Source organism: Pristiophorus japonicus, unplaced genomic scaffold, assembly GCF_044704955.1.
Source record: "Pristiophorus japonicus isolate sPriJap1 unplaced genomic scaffold, sPriJap1.hap1 HAP1_SCAFFOLD_942, whole genome shotgun sequence".
NCBI classification, from domain to species: domain Eukaryota; kingdom Metazoa; phylum Chordata; class Chondrichthyes; family Pristiophoridae; genus Pristiophorus; species Pristiophorus japonicus.
In genome coordinates, this window is record NW_027254871.1 from 123,331 (window position 1) to 149,901 (window position 26,571).

Sequence of the window (26,571 nt, forward strand, 5' to 3'; positions counted from 1 at the left end):
CACCCCCCTCTCTCTCCCCCCCACCCCCCTCTCTCTCCCCCCCACCCCCCTCTCTCTCCCCCCCACCCCCCTCTCTCTCCCCCCCACCCCCCTCTCTCTCCCCCCCACCCCCCCTCTCCATCTCGCTCACCTCCTGCTGGTTTGTCAACAGGAGGCGGAACAAATTGTCTGTGAGCTGGAGGCAGCGGGTACCACACTATCGTCCGCGAGGGAGTCTGAAGAGGTGAGGCAACAATCTGCAGTTGGCACCAGTACAGCCAGGGCCCTCCCGTAACGCTGCGCCAGTGCCTGACTCAACAAAACTTGTGTTTAGATAGCCCCTTTAATGGAGTGAAATGTCCCAAGACCATCAGAAACAGGAGCAGGAGTCGGCCATTCGGCCCCTCGAGCCTGCTCCGCCATTTAATACCATCATGGCTGATCCGATCATGGACTCAGCTCCACTTCCCTGCCCGCCCCCTTATCCCCTTATCGGTTAAGAAACTGTCGATCTCTGTCTTAAATATATTCAATGTCCCGGCTTCCACAGCTCTCTGAGGCAGCGAATTCCACAGATTTACAACCCTCTGAGAGAAGAAATTCCTCCTCATCTCAGTTTTAAATGGGCGGCCCCTTATTCTAAGACCATGCCCCCTAATTCTAGTCTCCCCCATCAGTGGAAACATCCTCTCTGCATCCACCTTGTCGAGCCCCCCTCATAATCTTATACGTTTCGATAAGATCACCTCTCATTCTTCTGAACTCCAATGAGTAGAGGCCCAACCTCCTCAACCTTTCCTCATAAGACAACCCCCTCATCCCCGGAATCAACCGAGTGAACCTTCTCTGAACTGCCTCCAAAGCCAAGTATATCCTTTTGTAAATACGGAGACCAGAACTGCACGCAGTACTCCAGGTGTGGCCTCACCAATACCCTGTATAACTGGAGCAAGACTCCCCTGCTTCCTTAGCAAGGCACTTCACAGGAGTATTATGAGATGAAAAATTTAACACCGAGCCACATAAGGAGATATTAGGGACAGGTGACCAAAAGCTGGGTCAGAGGTCGGTTTTAAGGAGAGTCTTGAAGGAGGAGAGAGAGGCGGAGAGGTTTAGGGAGGGAGTTCCAGAGCTTGGGGCCCAGACAACAGAAGGCACGGCCACCGATGGTGGAGCGATTATAATCAGGGATGGTCAGGAGGGCAGGATTAGAGGAGTGCAGACATCTCGGGGAGTTGTGGGGCTGGAGGGGGTTACAGAGATAGGGAGGGGTGTAGGGGCTGGAGGGGGTTGCAGAGATAGGGAGGGGTGTAGGGGCTGGAGGGGGTTACAGAGATAGGGAGGGGTGTAGGGGCTGGAGGAGATTACAGAGATAGGGAGGGGTGTAGGGGCTGGAGGAGATTACAGAGATAGGGAGGGGTGTAGGGGCTGGAGGAGATTACAGAGATAGGGAGGGGTGTAGGGGCTGGAGGAGATTACAGAGATAGGGAGGGGCGAGGGCTTTGGAGGGATTTGTAAACAAGGATGAGAATTTTGAAGTCGAGGCGTTGCTTAACCGGGAGCCAATGTAGGTCAGTGAGCACAGGGGGTGATGGGTGAGCGGGACTCGGTGCGAGGTAGGACACGGGGTGTGAGCACACTGGGTGATGGGTGAGTGGGACTCGGTGCGAGTTAGGACACGGGGCAGTGAGCACAGGGGGTGATGGGTGAGTGGGACTGGGTGCGAGTTAGGACACGGGGCAGTGAGCACAGGGGGTGATGGGTGAGTGGGACTGGGTGCGAGTTAGGACACGGGGTCAGTGAGCACAGGGGGTGATGGGTGAGTGGGACTCGGTGCGAGTTAGGACACGGGGTCAGTGCGCACAGGGGGTGATGGGTGAGTGGGACTCGGTGCGAGTTAGGACACGGGGCAGTGAGCACAGGGGTGATGGGTGAGTGGGACTGGGTGCGAGTTAGGACACGGGGTCAGTGAGCACAGAGGGTGATGGGTGAGTGGGACTGGGTGCGAGTTAGGACACGGGGTCAGTGAGCACAGGGGATGATGGGTGAGCGGGACTCGGTGCGAGTTAGGACACGGGGCAGTGAGCACAGGGGGTGATGGGTGAGTGGGACTCGGTGCGAGTTAGGACACGGGGTCAGTGAGCACAGGGGGTGATGGGTGAGTGGGACTCGGTGTGAGTTAGGTCACGGAGGCAGCGAGCACAGGGGGTGATGGGTGAGTGGGACTCGGTGCGAGTTAGGACACGGGGCAGTGAGCGCAGGGGGTGATGGGTGAGTGGGACTCGGTGCGAGTTAGGACACGGGGCAGCGAGCACAGGGGGTGATGGGTGAGTGGGACTCGGTGCGAGTTAGGACACGGGGTCAGTGAGCACAGGGGGTGATGGGTGAGTGGGACTGGGTGTGAGTTAGGACACGGGGCAGTGAGCACAGGGGGTGATGGGTGAGTGGGACTCGGTGCGAGTTGGGACACGAGAGCAGCCGAGTTTTGGATCACCTCTAGTTTACGTCGGGTAGAATGTGGGAGGCCAGCCAGGAATGTGTTGGAATAGTCAGGTCTGGAGGTAACAAAGGCACGGATGAGGGCTTCAGCAGCGGATGAGCTGAGGCAGGAGGCGGAGACGGGCGATGTTACGGAGGGGGAAACAGGTGAATTTAATAAAATCTCTCCCAAAATCCCTCCTCGCCGATCTAATAAAGTGTCCTGACATTCCAAACCTGTAACCGAGTCCTTCCTCGAGGTGAATGAGGTGGTGAAGAGTGGAGGTCACAGGCTGATGGTGAATTGGGCAGACACATGACCGAGGTTAAGTTCACTGTAAAGTTTTATTTGTTAATTTGGCTGATCGAGTGTCCTTTTAATCAGGGGGCACTCGGCTTTAAGTTCTATTTAAAATCATCATCACAGGCAGTCCCTCGGAATCGAGGAAGACTTGCTCCCACTCTTAACATGAGTCCTTATGTGGCTGAACAGTCCAATACGGGAACCACAGTCCCTATCACAGGTGGGACAGACAGTGGTTGAGGGAAGGGGAGGGTGGGACTGGTTTGCCGCATGCTCCTTCCGCTGCCTGCGCTTGGTTTCTGCACGATCTCGGCGACGAGACTCGAGGTGCTCAGCGCCCCTCCCGGATGCACTTCCTCCCCTTAGGGCAGGACTGGTCTTTGGGCCCAGGGACTCCCAGGTGTCGGTGGGGATGTTGCACTTTATCAGGCAGGCTTTGAGGGTGGTCCCTGTAACGTTTCCTCTGCCCACCTTTGGCTCGTTTGCCCGTGAAGGAGTTCCGAGTAGAGCGCTCGCTTTGGGAGTCTCATGTCTGGGGGGACATGCGGACAATGTGGCCCTGCCCAGCGGAGCTGGTCGAGTGTGGTCAGTGCTTCGATGCTGGGGATGTTGGGCCTGGTCGAGGACTTTAACGTTGGTGCGTCTGTCCTCCCGGGGGATTTGCAGGATCTTGCGGAGACAGCGTTGGTGGTATTTCTCCAGCAGTGGGAGTGGCTTAGCCCGTCACATGATCTTCACGACTCAATAAAACCCCAGCCTGTTGGGTTCGGGGGATGGGGCAGGTGGTTGTGAGCCCGGTGGATGAACCGGTAATGTGTCGTGTGACCGTTAAACCTTTCGCTAATAAGCCAACTAGTTCTTAATCGCAATGTGTTGCTATGAATTCTTAAACAAAGCACCCATGAAGGAAATACATTACCTGCACAAAAGAAAGGGAGTTCTGCTCAATGTTAATAAAGCACTAGTTAGACCCCAGCTGGAGTATTGTGTCCAATTCTGGGCACCGCACTTTAGGGAGGATGAGGCCCTGGAGAGGGTGCAGAGGGAGATTGACCAGAATGGTCCCAGGGAGGAAGGACTTCAGTTAAAGGGTATAAAATGGGTGGTTACTGTAACATTCCTGGCATTGTTTGCAGGACATTCAAGCGCAACAGGAACAGGAAGTGAGGTCATTTCAGCAGCAGCTGGACGAGTTGAATGGGAGGTTTGAGCAGGTGACCGAGGACATGAAGCATTTGATGGTCAGCATCTCTCAGGTAGTGGTACTGCACGGTCAAGTGTTCCATATTCCTGCTCCTCCCAGTGGGGTCCCCCATCTATACCAGCGGGCAGCGGTCAGGCGATGGCAACCTGTGGGTCAGTGTGGGGGGTCACTGGGGGCGTGTGGGCGGTCACTGGGGGCGTGTGGGGGGTCACTGGGGGGTCAACGGGGCGCACTGGGGCCGTGTGGGGGTCAACGGGTTGTGTGAGGGTCAACGGGGCGTACAGGGGCCGTGTGGTGGCGTACAGGGGCCGTGTGGGGGCGCACTGGGGTCGTGTGGGGGGGGTCAATGGGGCGCACTGGGGTCGTGTGGGGGGTCAACGGGTTGTGTGAGGGGTCAACGGGGCATCCAGGGGTCGTGTGGCGACGTACAGGGAAGTCGTGTGGGGGTCAGAGGGCGTACAGGGGTCGTGTGGGGGTCAATGGGGTCATCAGGGCGTACAGGAGTCGTGTGGGGGTGGGGGTCCGCGGGTCGTGTGGGGGGGGGGTCAGCGGGTTGTGTGGGGGGGTCAGCGGGTTGTGTGGGGGGGGTCAGCGGGTCGTGTGGGGTGGTGTGTGGGTCAGCGGGCCGTGTGGGGGATCAATGGGGCGTTCATGGGTCGTGTGGAGGTCATCAGGGAGTCGTGTGGAGGTCGGCGGGGTGTACCAGGGGCCGTGTGTGGGTCAGATTGTGCCCAGAGGGCGTGTGACGGCATTCGATGACTCTGGTTATTCACTGAAGGTCGGAGAGGAGGTCAGGCTTGCAGAGTTGACGGCTGACAAGAAGGAAGAGCTGATTAAAGTGAAGAGAAGGACGCTGGAGCTGCTTCCAGATGCAGAGAATAACTTGGTGAAGTTACAGGTGAGTTCGGACACCGGCCCAGGAATCCATATTCATTGGTTTGCGACTGCGCAGGGCTGGAATGAGCTCCCTGACCGCTCTCATGGATCTGAAATGATCTGCGTGTAGTATCATCACATCCGTCTCACCATCACTGACCAGACACTTGCTGTCGGCTTCCACACAGCCGCTCGGGACAGAGCTGGACTGCAACCCACGCGTCAGTTAATGGATGTTGCTGGAGCATCGCCCAGCCCTCCCTCCGACAGTGCGGGGCTCCCTCAGTACTGCCCCTCCGACAGTGCGGGGCTCCCTCAGTACTGCCCCTCCGACAGTGCGGGGCTCCCTCAGTACCGCCCCTCCGACAGTGCGGGGCTCCTCAGTACCGCCCCTCCGACAGTGCGGGGCTCCCTCAGTACCGCCCCTCCGACAGTGCGGGGCTCCTCAGTACTGCCCCTCCGACAGTGCGGGGCTCCCTCAGTACCGCCCCTCCGACAGTGCCACGCTCCCTCAGTCCCTCCCCTCCGACAGTGCGGGGCTCCCTCAATACTGCCCCTCCGACAGTGCGGCGCTCCTTCAGTACCGCCCCTCCGACAGTGCGGGGCTCACTCAGTACCGCCCCTCCGACAGTGCGGGGCTCCCTCAGTACCGCCCCTCCGACAGTGCGGGGCTCCCTCAGTACCGCCCCTCCGACAGTGCGGGGCTCCCTCAGTACCGCCCCTCCGACAGTGCGGGGCTCCCTCAGTACCGCCCCTCCGACAGTGCGGGGCTCCCTCAGTACCGCCCCTCCGACAGTGCGGGGCTCCCTCAGTACCGCCCCTCCGACAGTGCGGGGCTCCCTCAGTACCGCCCCTCCGACAGTGCGGGGCTCCCTCAGTACCGCCCCTCCGACAGTGCGGGGCTCCCTCAGTACCGCCCCTCCGACAGTGCGGGGCTCCCTCAGTACCGCCCCTCCGACAGTGCGGGGCTCCCTCAGTACCGCCCCTCCGACAGTGCGGGGCTCCCTCAGTACCGCCCCTCCGACAGTGCGGGGCTCCCTCAGTACCGCCCCTCCGACAGTGCGGGGCTCCCTCAGTACCGCCCCTCCGACAGTGCGGGGCTCCCTCAGTACCGCCCCTCCGACAGTGCGGGGCTCCCTCAGTACCGCCCCTCCGACAGTGCGGGGCTCCCTCAGTACCGCCCCTCCGACAGTGCGGGGCTCCCTCAGTACCGCCCCTCCGACAGTGCGGGGCTCCCTCAGTACCGCCCCTCCGACAGTGCGGGGCTCCCTCAGTACCGCCCCTCCGACAGTGCGGGACTCCCTCAGTACCGCCCCTCCGACAGTGCGGCGCTCCCTCAGTACCGCCCCTCCGACAGTGCGGGGCTCCCTCAGTACCGCCCCTCCGACAGTGCGGCGCTCCCTCAGCACTGTCCTCGAGCCTGGATTGTGGCTCTTGCATCTTGTCGTGGTGCTTGAGCCAAACTGGACCATCTGAATCAAACTGACACCATGGTGAGCTGTTCAGACTTGTAAAAATTTTCACGTTCCCTTTGTTTTAAAATGAGCCTTTCTTTTGAAACTGAGCAGTGGTACTTTTTACAGCGCTGCCGGTAAATATTGTACGTGTGGTACAGATGATGGGAGATTCTGGGCCCGATCCAACTCCTGGTCTGCAGCGAGGGGCGGGGGACGCGGCTCTGGAAAAGCGCGGCGCGTTATCGAACTTGCGGCGGATCTTGAGCCTGGATCGGGACCTTCCCTGAGCTGTCGCTGTTTTTCCTCAGGGAGTTATCGAGAGCAGCGCACAGAGGATCGTAAACCTGGCCAGTCAGTGGGAAAAGCACAGAGTGCCCCTGATCGAGGAGCACCGGAGGCTGAAGGAGGTGGTCGACAATCGAGAGGTAATTGATCCAGAGAGCGAACGGTAGCTGGGACGCGATCGCGCGCTGTGTGGGGGTCAGCTGGGCAGCGACGTCTGCTATCGCCCTGCTGATTCATCGTCGCCACAGGCAGTCCCGCGGAATCGACTTGCTTCCACGCTAAACGCGAGGCCTCAGGTGGCTGAACAGTCCAATACGGGAGCCACAGTCCCTGTCACAGGGTGGGACAGACAGTGGTTGAGGGAAGGGGAGGGTGGGACTGGTTTGCCGCACGCTCCTTCCGCTGCCTGCGCTCGGTCTCTGCACGCTCTCGGCGACGAGACTCGAGGTGCTCAGCGCCCTCCCGGATGCACTTCCTCCACTTGGGGCAGTCTTGGACTGTAGTACACAGGCGACGCCTGCGTCTGCGCACACTCGGAGGCCCAACTCCGAGCCATCGTCGGCGCCTTCACCAAGGCGTACGACAGCACGGGCCTCGCGCGAAACGCCCGTAAGACCAAGGTCCTCCACCGGCCTGTCCTCACCGCACAGCACTGCCCCCCAGTCATCAAGATCCACGGCCCGGCCCTGGACACCGTGGACCATTCCCCATACCTCGGGAGCCTCTCATCAACAAGGGCTGACATTGGCGACGAGGTCCAACACCGCCTCCAGTGCGCCAGTGCAGCCTTCGGCCGCCTGAGGAAAAGAGTGTTCGAAGACCAGGCCCTCAAATCTACCACCCAGCTCATGGTCTACAGGGCTGTAGTGATACCCGCCCTCCTGTATGGCTCAGAGACATGGACCATGTACAGTAGACACCTCAAGTCGCTGGAGAAATACCACCAACGATGTCTCCGCACGATCCTACAAATCCCCCGGGAGGACAGACGTGTCTGGTAAATTGTACTGGCGATATCTGCTGTATGCATTGAATCAGAGAAATTTACAGCTCAGCAGGAGGCCATTTCGGCCCATCGTGTCCTCGCCGGCCGACCAAGAGCTACCCGGCCTAATCCCACTTTCCCGCTCTGGGTCCGTAGCCCTGTAGGTTACGGCACTTCAAGCTGCACATCCAAATGTGGTGAGGGTTTCAGCCTCTACCGCCCTTTCAGGCCGTGAGTTCCACCCCAGACCCCCACCACCCTCTGGGTGAAGACATTTCCCCTCAAATCCCCTCTAAACCTCCCCCCCAATTACTTTCAATCTCTGCCCCCTGGTTGTTGACCCCTCTGCCAAGGGGAAACAGGTCCGTCCTATCCACTCTATCCAGGCCCCTCACATCTCAATCAGGTCTCCCCTCAGCCTCCTCTGTTCCAAGGAAAACAACCCCAGCCTCTCCAATCTTTCCTCATCGCTAAAATTCTCCCGTCCCGGCAACATCCCGGTAAATCTCCTCTGCACCCTCTCCAGTGCGATCACATCCTTCCTGTAATGTGGTGACCAGAACTGCACGCAGTACTCCAGCTGTGGCCCAACCAGTGTTTTATACAGTTCAAGCATAACCTCCCTGCTCTTGTATTCTATCGAACTGGATAAGAGCAAGTTACTATTTAAATGGAGAAAGATTGCAAAGTGCTGCAGTACAGCGGGACCTGGGGGTACTTGTGCATGAAACACAAAAGGATAGTATGCAGGTACAGCAAGTGATCAGGAAGGCCAATGGAATCTTGGCCTTTATTGCAAAGGGGATGGAGTATAAAAGCAGGGAAGTCTTGCTCCAGTTATACAGGGTATTGGTGAGGCCACACCTGGAGTACTGCGTGCAATTTTGGTTTCCATATTTACGAAAGGATATACTTGCTTTGGAGGCAGTTCAGAGAAGGTTCACTCGGTTGATTCCGGGGATGAGGGGGTTGACTTATGAGGAAAGGTTGAGGAGGTTGGGCCTCTTACTCATTGGAGTTCAGAAGAATGAGAGGTGATCTTATGGAAACGTATAAGATTATGAGGGGGGCTTGACAAGGTGGATGCAGAGAGGATGTTTCCACTGATGGGGGAGACTAGAACTAGGGGGCATGGTCTTAGAATAAGGGGCCGCCCATTTAAAACTGAGATGAGGAGGAATTTCTTCTCTCAGAGGGTTGTAAATCTGTGGAATTCGCTGCCTCAGAGAGCTGTGGAAGCCGGGACATTGAATATATTTAAGACAGAGATAGACAGTTTCTTAACCGATAAGGGGGCGGGCAGGGAAGTGGAGCTGAGTCCATGATCGGATCAGCCATGATGTTATTAAATGGCGGAGCAGGCTCGAGGGGCCGAATGGCCGACTCCTGCTCCTATTTCTTGTGTTGCTATGCGTCTGGTATGGCGACGCCTGCTGTCTTGAAGATGAAAAGAGGCCTTGCCGGGGACGTGGGGACACCCGTTTTAAGCGCGACACTCTCTCGCGCACCGAGGCTGTTTCAATAGCCCCCTCCCCACCTCCAAACGGGATCACTGCCCTCGTTCGGCACTCGGTAGGAGGCGCCCCGGAAACACAGGGACACCCCGCGCTCGCCCGTGGGCAAATGGGGTTTAACGAGGACGCGACCTCCTTCGAATGAGGCCGGGGGCAACTTGGGGCCCACCGCCCATCCTGCAGTGAACAAACGTCCTCTTCCGTGTGGGTACTTTAGTCTTCCGGACTCGACATCGAGTTCAACAATTTCACACTGTGACCTCTGCCCCTCTTTTTTAGAACACCCCGATCTTGTATATATTTCTCTTTGTCTCCCATGGCAGCTGGTAATTACCCCGCCATTCACACCCTTTCTAGATCCATCTTTTTCTAACCTCTGTCATCACCATTTCAAGTTGGCCCATCGTTCCTTTTGTGTCTCTAATCTCTCCTGCCTTCCCCCCCGCCCCCCCCCATCACTGACCTGCCCTTTTTGTTCTATCCTCCCCTCCCCCACCCTTTCAAAGCTCCTTACGAATCTTTCCACACATTGGCCAATATTGACGAAGGGGCAGTGACCCGAAATGTTAACTTTTTCTCTCCACAGATGACGTGAGCATCAGAAACGGGAGCAGGAGTCGGCCATTGGGCCCCTCGAGCCTGCTCCGCCGTTTAATACCATCGTGGCTGATCCGATCATGGACTCGGCTCCACTTCCCCCGCCCGCTCCCCATAACCCCTTTATCCCCACCGACACCTGGGAGTCCCTGGGCCCAAAGACCAGTCCTGCCCTAAGTGGAGGAAGTGCATCCGGGAGGGCGCTGAGCACCTCGAGTCTCGTCGCCGAGAGCGTGCAGAAACCAAGCGCAGGCAGCGGAAGGAGCGTGCGGCAAACCAGTCCCACCCTCCCCTTCCCTCAACCACTGTCTGTCCCACCTGTGACAGGGACTGTGGCTCCCGTATTGGACTGTTCAGCCACCTGAGGACTCGTGTTAAGAGTGGAAGCAAGTCTTCCTCGATTCCGAGGGGCTGCCTATGATAATGACTCCCTTATCGCTAAAAAATCTGTCTATCTCTGTCTTAAATATATTCAATGTCCCGGCTTCCACAGCTCTCTGAGGCAGAGAATTCCACAGATTTACAACCCTCTGAGAGAAGAAATTCCTCCTCATCTCAGTTTTAAATGGGCGGCCCCTTATTCTAAGACCATGCCCCCTAGTTCTAGTCTCCCCCATCAGTGGAAACATCCTCTCTGCATCCACCTTGTCGAGCCCCCTCATAATCTTATACGTCTCGATAAGATCACCTCTCATTCTTCTGAACTCCAATGAGTAGAGGCCCAAACTCCTCAACCTTTCCTCATAAGTCAACCCCCTCATCCCCGGAATCAACCGAGTGAACCTTCTCTGAACTGCCTCCAAAGCAAGTGTATCCTTTCGTAAAGATGCTGTCTGACTCGCCAAGGGTTTCCAGTATTTTGTGTGTTTATTTCAGATTCCCGCATCCGCAGTATTTTACCTTCGCGTCTAAATCATTTCTTTCACCCGACAGCTGGAATCATCTCGGAAACTGGTGGAGATCAAAACAGTTCACGAGAAGATCAGGCAGTCTGCTGATGAGGCGAAGAAAAAGGAGGGCATGTACAAGCAGCTCGTGAGTTCATGTCCCCCTCACTTCCTCCCCCCTGTGGTTCCTGACGGGTTCCGTTGCCGTGTCCTGCTCAATCGATCGATCCACCATTGACTGGCTCGCTTCAGTTGTTATAGCCAAGCACAGGCTGTGTGCTGAAACTGTCAGTACTGAGGGAGTGCCGCACTGTCGGAGGGACAGTACTGAGGGAGCGCCGCACTGTCGGAGGGGCGGTACTGAGGGAGCCCCGCACTGTCGGAGGGGCGGTACTGAGGGAGTGCCGCACTGTCGGAGGGGCAGTACTGAGGGAGCCCCGCACTGTCGGAGGGGCAGTACTGAGGGAGTGCCGCACTGTCGGAGGGGCGGTACTGAGGGAGCCCCGCACTGTCGGAGGGGCGGTACTGAGGGAGTGCCGCACTGTCGGAGGGGCAGTACTGAGGGAGCCCCGCACTGTCGGAGGGGCAGTACTGAGGGAGTGCCGCACTGTCGGAGGGGCGGTACTGAGGGAGCCCCGCACTGCGCTGTTGGAGGGGCAGTACTGAGGGAGCGTCGCACTGTCGGAGGGGCGGTACTGAGGGAGCGCCTCACTGTCGGAGGGGCGGTACTGAGGGAGCGCCGCACTGTCGGAGGGGCAGTACTGAGGGAGCGCCGCACTGTCGGAGGGGCGGTACTGAGGGAGCGGCGCACTGTCGGAGGGGCGGTACTGAGGGAGCACCGCACTGTCGGAGGGGCAGTACTGAGGGAGCGCCTCACTATCGGAGGGGCGGTACTGAGGGAGCACTGCGTTAGTTTTAGTCTTCATGTTTAGGTACATGTTGGAAATCTTCCGACAATCCTGGAAAAGCAGGGAGTTCTGCCGGTGCCCTGGGGCCGATGTTCCTTTCTCCGCCAAAAGCACGGCAAAAGGACAGATCTGGTCGTTCGTGTGATTGCTGTTTGTGGGAGCTTGCTGTGCCCAAATTGACTGCCTTGCAGTGCACTGGTGGCTGTGCTTCAAATTCACTGCTTTGTCTGGGAGGTGCTGTGGTTGTGGGAAAGGTGCTTCAACAGTCGAAGGAATGTGAGCTACACATTATAACACCATCAGAAATAGGAGCAGGAGTCGGCCATTCGGCCCCTCCAGCCTGCTCCGCCATTTAATACCATCATGGCTGATCCGATCATGGACTCAGCTCCACTTCCCTGCCCGCCCCCTTATCCCCTTATCGGTTAAGAAACTGTCTATCTCTGTCTTAAATATATTCAATGTCCCGGCTTCCACAGCTCTCTGAGGCAGCGAATTCCACAGATTTACAACCCTCTGAGAGAAGAAATTCCTCCTCATCTCAGTTTTAAATGGGCGGCCCCTTATTCTAAGACCATGCCCCCTAGTTCTAGTCTCCCCCATCAGTGGGAACATCCTCTCTGCATCCACCTTGTCGAGCCCCCCTCATAATCTGATACGTTTCGATAAGATCGCCTCTCATTCTTCTGAATTCCAATGAGTAGAGGCCCAACCTCCTCAACCTTTCCTCATAAGTCAACCCCCTCATGCCCGGAATCAACCGAGTGAACCTTCTCTGAACTGCCTCCAAAGCAAGTGTATCCTTTCGTAAATATGGAAACCAAAACTGCACGCAGTACTCCAGGTGTGGCCTCACCAATACCCTGTTACCTCCAGACTTGACTATTCCAATGCATTCCTGGCCGGCCTCCCACGTTCTACTCTACGTAAACTCGAGGTGATCCAAAACTCGGCTGCCCTGTGTCCTAACTCGCTCCGAGTCCCACTCGCCCATCACCCCCTGTGCTCGCTGACCTACATTGGCTCCCGGTTAAGCAACTTCTCGATTTTCAAAATTCTCATCCTTGCTTACAAATCCTTCCATGGCCCTACACTCCTCCCTATCTCTGTAACCTCTTCCAGTCCCTACGCCCCTCCCTATCTCTGTAACCTCCTCCAGCCCCGACACCCCTCCCTATCTCTGTAACCTCCTCCAGTCCCTACGCCTCTCCCAATCTCTGAAACCCCCTCCAGCCCCGACACCCCTCCCTATCTCTGTAACCCCCTCCAGCCCCGACATCCCTCCCTATCTCTGTAACCCCCTCCAGCCCCACAACCCCCGAGATGTCTGCACTCCTCTAATTCTGCCCTCCTGACCATCCCCTGATTATAATCGTTCCACCATCGGTGGCCGTGCCTTCTGTTGCCTGGGCCCCAAGCTCTGGAACTCCCTCCCTGAACCTCTCCGCCTACGAAAAGAATTTAAGGAGCTAGGAGCTAAATTAAAAAGTAGGACCTCAAAAGTAGTAATCTCGGGATTGCTACCAGTGCCACGTGCTACTCAGAGTAGGAATCGCAGGATAGCGCAGATGAATACATGGCTTGAGCAGTGGTGCAGCAGGGAGGGATTCAAATTCTTGGGGCATTGGAACCGGTTCTGGGGGAGGTGGGACCAGTACAAACCGGACGGTCTGCACCTGGGCAGGTCCGGAACCAATGTCCTAGGGGGAGTGTTTGCTAGTGCTGTTGGGGAGGAGTTAAACTAATATTGCAGGGGGATGGGAACCTATACAGGGAGACAGAGGGAGACAAAAAGGAGGCAAAAGCAAAAGACAGAAAGGAGATGAGGAAAAGTGGAGGGCAGAGAAACCCAAGGCAAAGAACAAAAAGGGCCACTGTACAGCAAAATTCTAAAAGGACAAAGGGTGTTAAAAAAGCAAGCCTGAAGGCTTTGTGTCTTAATGCAAGGAGTATCCGCAATAAGGTGGATGAATTAATTGTGCAAATAGATGTTAACAAATATGATGTGATTGGGATTACGGAGACGTGGCTCCAGGATGATCAAGGCTGGGAACTCAACATCCAGGGGTATTCAACATTCAGGAAGGATAGAATAAAAGGAAAAGGAGGTGGGGTAGCATTGCTGGTTAAAGAGGAGATTAATGCAATAGTTAGGAAAGACATTAGCTTGGATGATGTGGAATCTATATGGGTAGAGCTGCAGAACACTAAAGGGCAAAAATCGTTAGTGGGAGTTGTGTACAGACCTCCAAACAGTAGTAGTGATGTTGGGGAGGGCATCAAACAGGAAATTAGGAGTGCATGCAATAAAGGTGCAGCAGTTATAATGGGTGACTTTAATATGCACATAGATTGGGCTAGCCAAACTGGAAGCAATACGGTGGAGGAGGATTTCCTGGAATGCATAAGGGATGGTTTTCTAGACCAATATGTCGAGGAACCAACGAGGGGGGAGGCCATCTTAGACTGGGTGTTGTGTAATGAGAGAGGATTAATTAGCAATCTCATTGTGCGAGGCCCCTTGGGGAAGAGTGACCATAATATGGTGGAATTCTGCATTAGGATGGAGAATGAAACAGTTAATTCAGAGACCATGGTCCAGAACTTAAAGAAGGGTAACTTTGAAGGTATGAGGCATGAATTGGCTAAGATAGATTGGCTAATGATACTTAAGGGGTTGACTGTGGATGGGCAATGGCAGACATTTAGAGAACGCATGGATGAATTACAACAATTGTACATTCCTGTCTGGCGTAAAAATAAAAAAGGGAAGGTGGCTCAACCGTGGCTATCTAGGGAAATCAGGGATAGTATTAAAGCCAAGGAAGTGGCATACAAATTGGCCAGAAATAGCAGCGAACCTGGGGACTGGGAGAAATTTAGAACTCAGCAGAGGAGGACAAAGGGTTTGATTAGGGTAGGGAAAATGGAGTACGAGAAGAAGCTTGCAGGGAACATTAAGGCGGATTGCAAAAGTTTCTATAGGTATGTAAAGAGAAAGAGGTTAGTAAAGACAAACGTAGGTCCCCTGCAGTCAGAATCAGGGGAAGTCATAACGGGGAACAAAGAAATGGCAGACCAATTGAACAAGTACTTTGGTTCAGTATTCACTAAGGAGGACACAAACAACCTTCCGGATATAAAAGGGGTCGGGGGGTCTATTAAGGAGGAGGAACTGAGGGAAATCTTTATTAGTCGGGAAATTGTGTTGGGGAAATTGATGGGATTGAGGGCCGATAAATCCCCAGGGCCTGATGGACTGCATCCCAGAGTACTTAAGGAGGTGGCCTTGGAAATAGCGGACGCATTGACAGTCATTTTCCAACATTCCATTGACTCTGGATCAGTTCCTATCGAGTGGAGGGTAGCCAATGTAACCCCACTTTTTAAAAAAGGAGGGAGAGAGAAAGCAGGGAATTATAGACCGGTCAGCCTGACCTCAGTAGTGGGTAAAATGATGGAATCAATTATTAAGGATGTCATAGCAGCGCATTTGGAAAATGGTGACATGATAGGTCCAAGTCAGCATGGATTTGTAAAAGGGAGATCATGCTTGACAAATCTTCTGGAATTTTTTGAGGATGTTTCCAATAAAGTGGACAAAGGAGTACCAGTTGATGTGGTATATTTGGACTTTCAGAAGGCTTTCGACAAGGTCCCACACAGGAGATTAATGTGCAAAGTTAAAGCACATGGGATTGGGGGTAGTGTGCTGACGTGGATTGAGAACTGGTTGTCAGACAGGAAGCAAAGAGTAGGAGTAAATGGGTACTTTTCGGAATGGCAGGCAGTGACTAGTGGGGTACCGCAGGGTTCTGTGCTGGGGCCCCAGCTGTTTACATTGTACATTAATGATTTAGACGAGGGGATTAAATGTAGTATCTCCAAATTTGCGGATGACACTAAGTTGGGTAGCAGTGTGAGCTGCGAGGAGGATGCTATGAGGCTACAGAGTGACTTGGATAGGTTAGGTGAGTGGGCAAATGCGTGGCAGATGAAGTATAATGTGGATAAATGTGAGGTTATCCACTTTGGTGGTAAAAACAGAGAGACAGACTATTATCTGAATGGTGACAGATTAGGAAAAGGGAAGGTGCAACGAGACCTGGGTGTCATGGTACATCAGTCATTGAAGGTTGGCATGCAGGTACAGCAGGCGGTTAAGAAAGCAAATGGCATGTTGGCCTTCATAGCGAGGGGATTTGAGTACAGGGGCAGGGAGGTGTTGCTACAGTTGTACAGGGCCTTGGTGAGGCCACACCTGGAGTATTGTGTACAGTTTTGGTCTCCTAACTTGAGGAAGGACATACTTGCTGTTGAGGGAGTGCAGCGAAGATTCACCAGACTGATTCCCGGGATGGTGGGACTGACCTATCAAGAAAGACTGAATCAACTGGGCTTGCATTCACTGGAGTTCAGAAGAGTGAGAGGGGACCTCATAGAAACGTTTAAAATTCTGACGGGTTTGGACAGGTTGGATGCAGGAAGAATGTTCCCAATGTTGGGGAAGTCCAGAACCAGGGGTCACAGTCTAAGGATAAGGGGTAAGCCATTTAGGACCGAGATAAGGAGAAACTTCTTCACCCAGAGAGTGGTGAACCTGTGGAATTCTCTACCACAGGAAGTAGTTGAGGCCAATTCACTAAATATATTCAAAAGGGAGTTAGATGAAGTCCTTACTACTCGGGGGATCAAGGGGTATGGCGTGAAAGCAGGAAGTGGGTACTGAAGTTTCATGTTCAGCCATGAACTCGTTGACTGGCGGTGCAGGCTAGAAGGGCTGAATGGCCTGCTCCTGCACCTATTTTCTATGTTTCTATGTTTCTACCTCAATTTCCTCCTTCAAGACGCTCCTTAAAACCTACATCTTTGACCCAGGTTCGGTCACCTGCGGTAATTTCTCCTTATGCCGCTCGGTGTCTGATTTCCTCCTTTAAGACACTCCTTAAAACCGACCTCCTTAACCCATCATCATCACAGCCGGTCCCTCGAGAGCGAGGATGACTTGCTTCCACATGAGTTCACAGGTGTTTCAATGAAGGACCTAATATCCCGGATCCCGAGCTACATCCTGAAGGGTGGAAGATGCCTGTGGGTGGATTTTTTTAACGTGGGGTGACCGTTGTACACCAGCCACCACACGGGGCTTGACAGAGCGAGGTCTGGGTCCAGGGGCAAGGGTTAACCAGGACGACTGGAGACCTGCTCTGCTGCACGGACCCAGTGCGCCCACATATCGCACACAGTGTGGGCTGGGCCCGTGCTGCCCCTGGGCTCTCGCCTCTCCTGGGCCCTGTGCCCTCATTTGCCGCTCCTCCGCCCCGATCTCTTTTTAACTAAGCTTTTGGTCACCTGCCCTAATTTCTTCTTATAGAAACATAGAAAGTAGGTGCAGGAGTAGGCCATTCGGCCCTTCGAGCCTGCACCACCATTCAATAAGATCATGGCTGATCATTCACCTCAGTACCCCTTTCCTGCTTTCTCTCCATACCCCTTGATCCCTTTAGCCATAAGGGCCACATCTAACTCCCTTTTGAATATATCTAACGAACTGGCCTCAACAACTTTCTGTGGTAGATAATTCCACAGGTTCACAATTCTCTGGGTGAAGAAGTTTCTCCTCATCTCGGTCCTAAATGGCTTACCCCTTATCCTTAGACTGTGACCCCTGGTTCTGGACTTCCCCAACATCGGGAACATTCTTCCTGCATCTCACCTGTCCAGTCCCGTCAGAATTTTATATGTTTCTATGAGATCCCCCCTCATTCTTCTAAGCTCCAGTGAATATAAGCCCAGTCGATCCAGTCTTTCTTCATATGTCAGTCCTGCCATCCCGGGAATCAGTCTGTTGAACCTTCGCTGCACTCCCTCAATAGCAAGAATGTCCTTCCTCAGATTAGGAGACCAAAACTGAACACAATATTCCAGGTGAGGCCTCACCAAGGCCTTGTACAACTGCAGTAAGACCTCCCTGCTCCTGTACTCAAATCCTCTCGCTATGAAGGCCAACATACCATTTGCCTTCTTCACCGCCTGCTGTACCTGCATGCCAACTTTCATTGACTGATGTACCATGTACTATGTGGCTCGAAGGGCCGAATGGCCTACTCCTGCACCTATTTTCGATGTTTCTATGTGTCGAATTTATCTGTTTTGTCTTCCAACATGGCTGTGAAACGCCTTGGGACATTTTCCTGCATTAAAGGCGCTATGCAAGTACAGGTGGTTGTTGTTGTTTAACTGAGTGAAATCCTTTTCCAAATTGCAGTTGACAGAATATGAAAGTCTCCCGAAAGAAGTGGCGCGTTCTGCTTACACACACAGGATATTGGAGATCGTGGGCAACATCAAGAAACAGAAGGAGGAGATTATCAAGGTACGATTGTGGAATGGGGGCCTCCCCGGGATAAATCAGTGACGGATACAAACCTGCCTCTTGTCTCCCTTACCCCTGCGTCCCCCGCGCTATTCTTACCCCCCTTTCTTGTTCGTGCCCCGTCTCCTGTGGGAAAGTCTTGCTCCAGTTATACAGGGTATTGGTGAGGCCACACCTGGAGTACTGCGTGCAGTTTTGGTTTCCATATTTACGGAAGGATAGACTTTGCTTTGGAGGCAGTTCAGAGAAGGGTCACTCGGTTGATCCCGGGGATGAGGGGGTTGACTTATGAGGAAAGGTTGAGGAGGTTGGGCCTCTACTCATTGGAGTTCAGAAGAATGAGAGGTGATCTTATCGAAATGTATAAGATTATGAGGGGGCTTGACAAGTGGATGCAGAGAGGATGTCTCTCCTCGTGGGGGTATAAGAACGTAAGAAATAGGAGCAGGAGTCGGCCATTCGGCCCCTCGAGCCTGCTCCGCCATTTAATATGATCATGGCTGATCCGATCATGGACTCAGCTCCACTTCCCTGCCCGCCCCCTTATCCCCTTATCGGTTAAGAAGCTGTCTATCTCTGTCTTAAATATATTCAATGTCCCGGCTTCCACAGCTCTCTGAGGCAGCGAATTCCACAGATTTACAACCCTCTGAGAGAAGAAATTCCTCCTCATCTCAGTTTTAAATGGGCGGCCCCTTATTCTAAGACCATGCCCCCTAGTTCTAGTCTCCCCCATCAGTGGAAACATCCTCTCTGCATCCACCTTGTCGAGCCCCCTCATAATCTTATCTAGAACCAGGGGGCACAGTGTCAGAATAAGGGGTGGCCCATTTAAAACATGAGGGAGAAAAGAATTTACATTTTTATAGCGCCTTTCACAACCACCGGTGGTCTCGAAGCGCTTTACAGCCAATGAAGTACTTTCGGAGTGCGTGCACTGTTGTAATGTGGGAAACGCGGGGGGATTTCTTCTCTCAGGAGGTCGTGAATCTGTGGAATTGTCTTATTGTCCATTCTATACAGCCTATTTGGGAGGCCTTGTGTCTTGTTTCCAACATTTATTTGGTGGGCTCAAGGCCTGACGGGCACTCCCTGGGAGGGGGGTTTTGCCCTGACGGGCACTCCCTGGGAGGGGGACCCTTGCCCTGACTGGCACTCCCTGGGAGGGGGGTCTTGCCCTGACGGGCACTCCCTGGGAGGGGGGTCTTGCCCTGACGGGCACTCCCTGGGAGGGGGGTCTTGCCCTGACGGGCACTCCCTGGGAGGGGGGTCTTGCCCTGACGGGCACTCCCTGGGAGGGGGGTCTTGCCCTGACGGGCACTCCCTGGGAGGGGGGTCTTGCCCTGACGGGCACTCCCTGGGAGGGGGGTCTTGCCCTGACGGGCACTCCCTGGGAGGGGGGTCTTGCCCTGACGGGCACTCCCTGGGAGGGGGGTCTTGCCCTGACGGGCACTCCCTGGGAGGGGGGTCTTGCCCTGACGGGCACTCCCTGGGAGGGGGGTCTTGCCCTGACGGGCACTCCCTGGGAGGGGGGTCTTGCCCTGACGGGCACTCCCTGGGAGGGGGGTCTTGCCCTGACGGGCACTCCCTGGGAGGGGGACCCTTGCCCTGACGGGCACTCCCTGGGAGGGGGGGGGGTCTTGCCCTGACGGCCACTCCCTGGGAGGGGGGGGTCTTGCCCTGACGGCCACTCCCTGGGGGGGGGGGTCTTGCCCTGACGGCCACTCCCTGGGAGGGGGGGGTCTTGCCCTGACGGCCACTCCCTGGGAGGGGGGGGGTCTTGCCCTGACGGCCACTCCCTGGGAGGGGGACCCTTGCCCTGACGGCCACTCCCTGGGAGGGGGGGGTCTTGCCCTGACGGGCACTCCCTGGGAGGGGGGTCCTTGCCCTGACGGGCACTCCCTGGGAGGGGGGGGGGTCTTGCCCTGACGGCCACTCCCTGGGAGGGGGGGGGTCTTGCCCTGACGGCCACTCCCTGGGAGGGGGGGGTCTTGTCCTGACGGCCACTCCCTGGGAGGGGGGGGGTCTTGCCCTGACGGCCACTCCCTGGGAGGGGGGGGGTCTTGCCCTGACGGCCACTCCCTGGGAGGGGGGGGGGTCTTGCCCTGACGGCCACTCCCTGGGAGGGGGGGGGTCTTGCCCTGACGGCCACTCCCTGGGAGGGGGGGGGTCTTGCCCTGACGGCCACTCCCTGGGAGGGGGGGGGTCTTGCCCTGACGGCCACTCCCTGGGAGGGGGGGGTTCTTGCCCTGACGGCCACTCCCTGGGAGGGGGGGGGTCTTGCACTGACGGCCACTCCCTGGGAGGGGGACCCTTGCCCTGACGGCCACTCCCTGGGAGGGGGGGGTCTTGCCCTGACGGCCACTCCCTGGGAGGGGGGAGGGGGTCTTGCCCTGACGGGCACTCCCTGGGAGGGGGACCCTTGCCCTGACGGGCACTCCCTGGGAGGGGGGTCTTGCCCTGACGGCCACTCCCTGGGAGGGGGGAGGGGGTCTTGCCCTTACGGGCACTCCCTGGGAGGGGGACCCTTGCCCTGACGGGCACTCCCTGGGAGGGGGGTTTTGCCCTGACGGGCACTCCCTGGGAGGGGGGGGGGTTTTGCCCTGACGGGCACTCCCTGGGAGGGGGGGGGGTCTTGCCCTGACGGGCACTCCCTGGGAGGGGGGGGGGTCTTGCCCTGACGGCCACTCCCTGGGAGGGGGGGGGTCTTGCCCTGACGGCCACTCCCTGGGAGGGGGACCCTTGCCCTGACGGGCACTCCCTGGGAGGGGGACACTAACCCTGCTGCACCTTGTGTTTTTACAGATCCTGTGCGACACGAAGGACTTGCAGAAAGAAATTAACGGCCTGACGGGGAAGCTGGAGCGGACCTTTGTGGTGACGGATGAGCTGGTGTTTAAGGTACGGCCACACTGCACAGAGGGACACTCTGGGAGGGGCTGTGTGTGTTCCCCCCCCCCCCCCCCCCCCCCCCAAGCACCACCTGGCTGTGTGACTTTGCTGACGGACGTGTTTGGGTGCGGGCTCTCTGAGCACAGTTGCCCCAGCGGCCGATGGTCGGGAACCTGACTGGGGGAACACACTGACTCAATGGCGGGACATTGAATATATTGAAGGTGGAGATCGACAGATTTATGAGCGATAAGGGAGTGAAGGGTTCTGGGGAGCGGGCGGGGAAGTGGAGCTGAGTCCATGATCGGATCAGCCATGGTCGTATTAAATGGCGGAGCAGGCTCGAGGGGCCGAATGGCCGACTCCTGCTCCTGTTTCTGGTGTTTTTAAATTTCATTGCTGTCTGGGGAGGGGCATCTGGCTGGCTGTGTTACTGACGGGGGGGCAGGGGCTGTGTTACTGAAGGGTGGGGGGTGTGTTACGGGGGGTGTGGGGTCTGTTACGGAGGACGGAGTATGTGGGGTCTGTGTTACTGACGGGGGTGTGGGGGGGTCTGTGTTACGGCGGACGGGGGGTGTGGGGTCTGTGTTACTGACGGGGGTGTGTGGGGGGTTTGTGTTTCGGAGGGTGGGGGGGTCTGTGTTACGGAGGGTGGGGGCTGTGGGGTCTGTGTTACTGACGGGGGTGTGGGGGGTTTGTGTTTCGGAGGGTGGGGGGTCTGTGTTACGGCGGACGGGGGGGCGGTGATGGTCTGTGTTACCGGTACGGTTCTGTCTCACCGGGTATTGTGACGGACGCTGTCTCTGTTTCCCAGGATGCCAAGCGCGACGAGGCGGTGCGGAAGGCCTACAAGTACCTGGCAGCGCTGCACGAGGTACAGAAGTTTGTCGTTAAACCTTGTTCACCCGATCGATCGGCGGGGAGCAGTGTCCCACTCCCCGGGGCAGCCCCACAGACCTGTGTGGGCCAGTGTGTGGGGGTTACACCGGACATACGGCCCAGAGACAGGCCGTTCGGCCCAACCAGTCCGTGCCGGCGTCTATGCTCCACTCGAGCCTCCTCCTGTCTTTCCCCATCTAACTCTATCTCCATATCCCTCTATTCCCTTCTCCCCCATATACTTGTCCAGCCTCCCCTTAAATACCTCGATACTATTCACCTCGACCCCTCCCTGTGGCAGCGAGTTCCACATTCTCACCGCTCTCTGGGTAAAGAAGTTTCTCCTGAATTCCCCATTGGGTTTCTCGGTGACTATCTTATATTGATGGTCTCTAGTTATGCTCTTCCCCACAAATGGAAACACTCTGTATCCACTCGATCAAAAGCTTTCATCATTTTAAAGACCTCTATTAGGTCACCCCTCAACCTAATCTTTTCCAGAGAAAAGAGACCCAGCCTGTTCATCGTTTCCTGATATGTACACCCTCGCATTTCTGGTATCATCCTTGTAAATCTTCTCTGCATCCTCTCCAGTGACCCTATGTCCTTTTTATAATATGGAGACCAGAACTGTGCACAGTGCTCCCAGTGTGGTCTAACCCAGGTATATGGAGACCAGAACTGTGCACAGTGCTCCCAGTGTGGTCTAACCCAGGTATATGGAGACCAGAACTGTGCACAGTGCTCCCAGTGTGGTCTAACCCAGGTATATGGAGACCAGAACTGTGCACAATGCTCCCAGTGTGGTCTAACCCAGGTATATGGAGACCAGAACTGTGCACAGTGCTCCCAGTGTGGTCTAACCCAGGTATATGGAGACCAGAACTGTGCACAATGCTCCCAGTGTGGTCTAACCCAGGGATATGGAGACCAGAACTGTGCACAGTGCTCCCAGTGTGGTCTCACCCAGGTATATGGAGACCAGAACTGTGCACAGTGCTCCCAGTGTGGCCTAACCCAGATATATGGAGACCAGAACTGTGCACAGTGCTCCCAGTGTGGCCTAACCAGGGTATATGGAGACCAGAACTGTGCACAGTGCTCCCAGTGTGGTCTAACCCAGGGATATGGAGACCAGAACTGCACAGTGCTCCCAGTGTGGTCTCACCCAGATATATGGAGACCAGAACTGTGCACAGTGCTCCCAGTGTGGCCTAACCAGGGTATATGGAGACCAGAACTGTGCACAGTGCTCCCAGTGTGGTCTAACCCAGGGATATGGAGACCAGAACTGTGCACAGTGCTCCCAGTGTGGTCTCACCCAGGTATATGGAGACCAGAACTATGCACAGTGCTCCCAGTGTGGTCTAACCCAGGTATATGGAGACCAGAACTGTGCACAGTGCTCCCAGTGTGGTCTAACCCAGGGATATGGAGACCAGAACTGTGCACAGTGCTCCCAGTGTGGTCTAACCCAGGTATATGGAGACCAGAACTGTGCACAGTGCTCCCAGTGTGGTCTAACCAGGGTATATGGAGACCAGAACTGTGCACAGTGCTCCAAGTGTGGTCTAACCCAGGTATATGGAGACCAGAACTGTGCACAGTGCTCCCAGTGTGGTCTAACCCAGATATTTGGAGACCAGAACTGTGCACGGTGCTCCCAGTGTGGTCTAACCCAGGTATATGGAGACCAGAACTGTGCACAGTGCTCCCAGTGTGGTCTAACCCAGATATTTGGAGACCAGAACTGTGCACAGTGCTCCCAGTGTGGCCTAACCCAGGTTGGATACAGGTTTAACATAACTTCCCTACTTTTCAATTCTGTATCTCCAGAAATAAACCCTCGTTCTTGAGCCTTGCTAACCTGAGTCGCGACTTGTGTGTTTGTACTGAGCGAGATCTCTCTGTTCATCGACCCCACCCTGACTCGCATCCTCCCTATTCTTCCTGCCAAACTAATATCTCACATTTATTGGTGTTCAACTTTATTTGCCAATTATATGCCCATTCTGCAAGTTTATTAATGTCCTCCTGTGATTTCTCCTCATCCTCCTCAGTATTGACTGTCGGCCCCAATCTGGTGTCATCCGCAAATTGTATTTTTGATTCCAACGTCTAAATCGTTGATATAAATTGTGAACAATGGTCCCAGCACTGATCCTGTGGATCACCACTATCTGCCGCTGTGAATAGCTGCCCTTTACCCCGACTCTCTGCTTTCTGTTTCAGGCCAGCCTAGAGATCCATTCTGCCACTTGCTACTTGCCTCCTGCCCCTACATTCTCTGACCTTGTTGCCTATTGTGGGGTACATTATCAAAGGCATTGTGAGAGTCGAGATACATGATGAGGTTGGACAGTGTGAGGTCAGGCACTTTGGCAGAAAAAAAAAAATCAAAGAGCAAGTTATTATTTAAATGGAGAAAGATTGCAAAGTGCCGCAGTACAGCGGGACCTGGGGGTACTTGTGCATGAAACACAAAAGGTTAGTATGCAGGTACAGCAAGTGATCAGGAAGGCCAATGGAATCTTGGCCTTTATTGCAAAGGGGATGGAGTATAAAAGCAGGGAAGTCTTGCTCCAGTTATACAGGGTATTGGTGAGGCCACACCTGGAGTACTGCGTGCAGTTTTGGTTTCCGTATTTACGAAAGGATATACTTGCTTTGGAGGCAGTTCAGAGAAGGTTCACTCGGTTGATTCCGGGGATGAGGGGGTTGACTTATGAGGAAAGGTTGAGGAGGTTGGGCCTCTACTCATTGGAATTCAGAAGAATGAGAGGTGATCTTATCGAAACGTGTAAGATTATGAGGGGGCTCGACAAGGTGGATGCAGAGAGGATGTTCCCACTGATGGGGGAGACTAGAACTAGGGGGCATGGTCTTAGAATAAGGGGCCGCCCATTTAAAACTGAGATGAGGAGGAATTTCTTTGAGGGTGGTAAATCTGTGGAATTCTCTGCCTCAGAAAGCTGTGGAAGCCGGGACATTGAATATATTTAAGACAGAGATAGACAGTTTCTTAACCGATAAGGGGGCGGGCAGGGAAGTGGAGCTGAGTCCATGATCGGATCAGCCATGATGGTATTAAATGGCGGAGCAGGCTCGAGGGGCCGAATGGCTGACTCCTGCACCTATTTCTTATGTTCTTCTTATATCTACTGAATTACCCTTGTCTACTCTCTCTGTTACCTCTTCAAAATGTTCACTGAGGTTGGCCACGCTAGACTTTCCCTTTCGAGGGGTCAGTCCTGTAATGGGAGCTGGAACACTGGGTGTGGCTTCAGTCCTATACCTGGATTTTGAAGCAATCTGTCGATACAGAACTGGATATTGCTCTGACTGACGATTCCTCCAGCGAGCAGTTAGGAAGGCAAATGGTCTGTTGGCCTTCATTGCGAGAGGGTTTGAGTACAGGAGCAAGGAGGTCTTACTCCAGTTATACAGGATCTTGGTGAGACCACACCTGGAGTATTGTGCGCAGTTTGGGTCTCCTTATCTAAGGAAGGATATACTTGCCATAGAGGGAGTGCAGCGAAGGTTCACCAGACTGATTCCTGGGATGGGCAGGACTGTCGAATGAGGAGAGATCGGGTCGACTGGGCCTGTATTCACCAGAGTTTAGAAGAATGAGAGGGGGTCTCATTGAAAGGTATAAAATTCTGACGGGGTTGGACAGACTGGATGCGGGGAGGATGTTTCCCCGGGGCTGGGAAGTCTAGAACAAGGGCTCACAGTCTCAGGATACGGGGCAGGAAATTTAGGAGCGAGATGAGGAGAAATGTTTTCACTCAGAGGGAGGTGAACCTGTGGAATTCTCTACCACAGAAGGCTGTGGGGGCCAAGTCACTGAATATATTTAAGAGGGAGATGGATAGATTTCTAGACACAAAAGGCATCAAGGGGCATGGGGAGAAAGCGGGAATATGGTGTTGAGATAGAGGATTAGCAATGATCATATTGAATGGTGCAGGCTCGAGGGGCCGAATGGCTGACTCCTGCTCCTATTGTCTATGTTTCTAAATGTGAAACTCAGATTACAACAACTCCAATTAGTCTTTGCTGAAATGTTCTTGAGCTCAGTGTCTTTATTTGTAGAACTGCAGTCACCTGATTCAGACCATCGAGGACACCGGGACAATCATGAGAGAAGTCCGGGATTTAGATGAGCAGGTGAGAAACTGTGTGTGTGTGTGTGGCACGCTGTGTGTGTGTGTGGGGGGGGCGCTGTGTGTGGGGGGGGCGCTGTGTGTGGGGGGGGCGCTGTGTGTGTGTCGGGGGGGCGCGCTGTGTGTGTGTGTGTGTGTGTGTGTGTGTGTGTGTGTGGCACGCTGTGTGTGTGTGTGTGTGTGTGGGGTGCTCTGTGTCGGGGGGGCGCGCTGTGTGTGTGTGTGTGGGGGGGGCTGTGTGTGTGTGTGTGTGTGTGGGGCACGCTGTGTGTGTGTGTGTGGGGCGCTCTGTGTGTGGTCTGTGTGTCGGGGGGGCGCGCTGTGTGTGTGTGTGTGTGGGGGGGGTGCTGTGTGTGGGGGGGGCGCTGTGTGTGTGTCGGGGGGGCGCGCTGTGTGTGTGTGTGTGTGTGGCACGCTGTGTGTGTGTGTGTGTGTGGGGTGCTCTGTCGGGGGGGCGCGCTGTGTGTGTGTGTGTGGGGGGCTGTGTGTGTGTGTGTGTGTGGGGCACGCTGTGTGTGTGTGGGGGGGGCGCTGTGTGTGTGTCGGGGGGGCGCGCTGTGTGTGTGTGTGTGTGTGTGTGTGTGTGTGTGTGTGGCACGCTGTGTGTGTGTGTGTGGGGTGCTCTGTGTCGGGGGGGCGCGCTGTGTGTGTGTGTGTGGGGGGGGCTGTGTGTGTGTGTGTGTGTGTGGGGCACGCTGTGTGTGTGTGTGTGTGGGGGGGGTGCTGTGTGTGGGGGGGGCGCTGTGTGTGTGTCGGGGGGGCGCGCTGTGTGTCTGTGTGT

General features: G+C 55.2%; 1 protein-coding gene across 1 annotated transcript in view; it reads left to right on the plus strand.

The window, feature by feature from the left end:
- Window positions 1-25,794, plus strand: part of ccdc22 (coiled-coil domain containing 22) — a gene marked incomplete at its 3' end in the record, with an annotated part of 40,592 nt that extends 14,798 nt beyond the window's left edge. The window contains exons 7-15 of the mRNA XM_070874724.1: window positions 152-223; window positions 3,898-4,017; window positions 4,744-4,863; window positions 6,607-6,723; window positions 10,613-10,714; window positions 17,743-17,850; window positions 20,656-20,751; window positions 21,557-21,616; window positions 25,720-25,794. Coding sequence (XP_070730825.1) covers window positions 152-223; window positions 3,898-4,017; window positions 4,744-4,863; window positions 6,607-6,723; window positions 10,613-10,714; window positions 17,743-17,850; window positions 20,656-20,751; window positions 21,557-21,616; window positions 25,720-25,794 — 870 coding nt within the window. The remainder of the gene's footprint in view (window positions 1-151; window positions 224-3,897; window positions 4,018-4,743; window positions 4,864-6,606; window positions 6,724-10,612; window positions 10,715-17,742; window positions 17,851-20,655; window positions 20,752-21,556; window positions 21,617-25,719) is intronic.
- Between the last annotated feature and the right edge of the window lie 777 nt (window positions 25,795-26,571).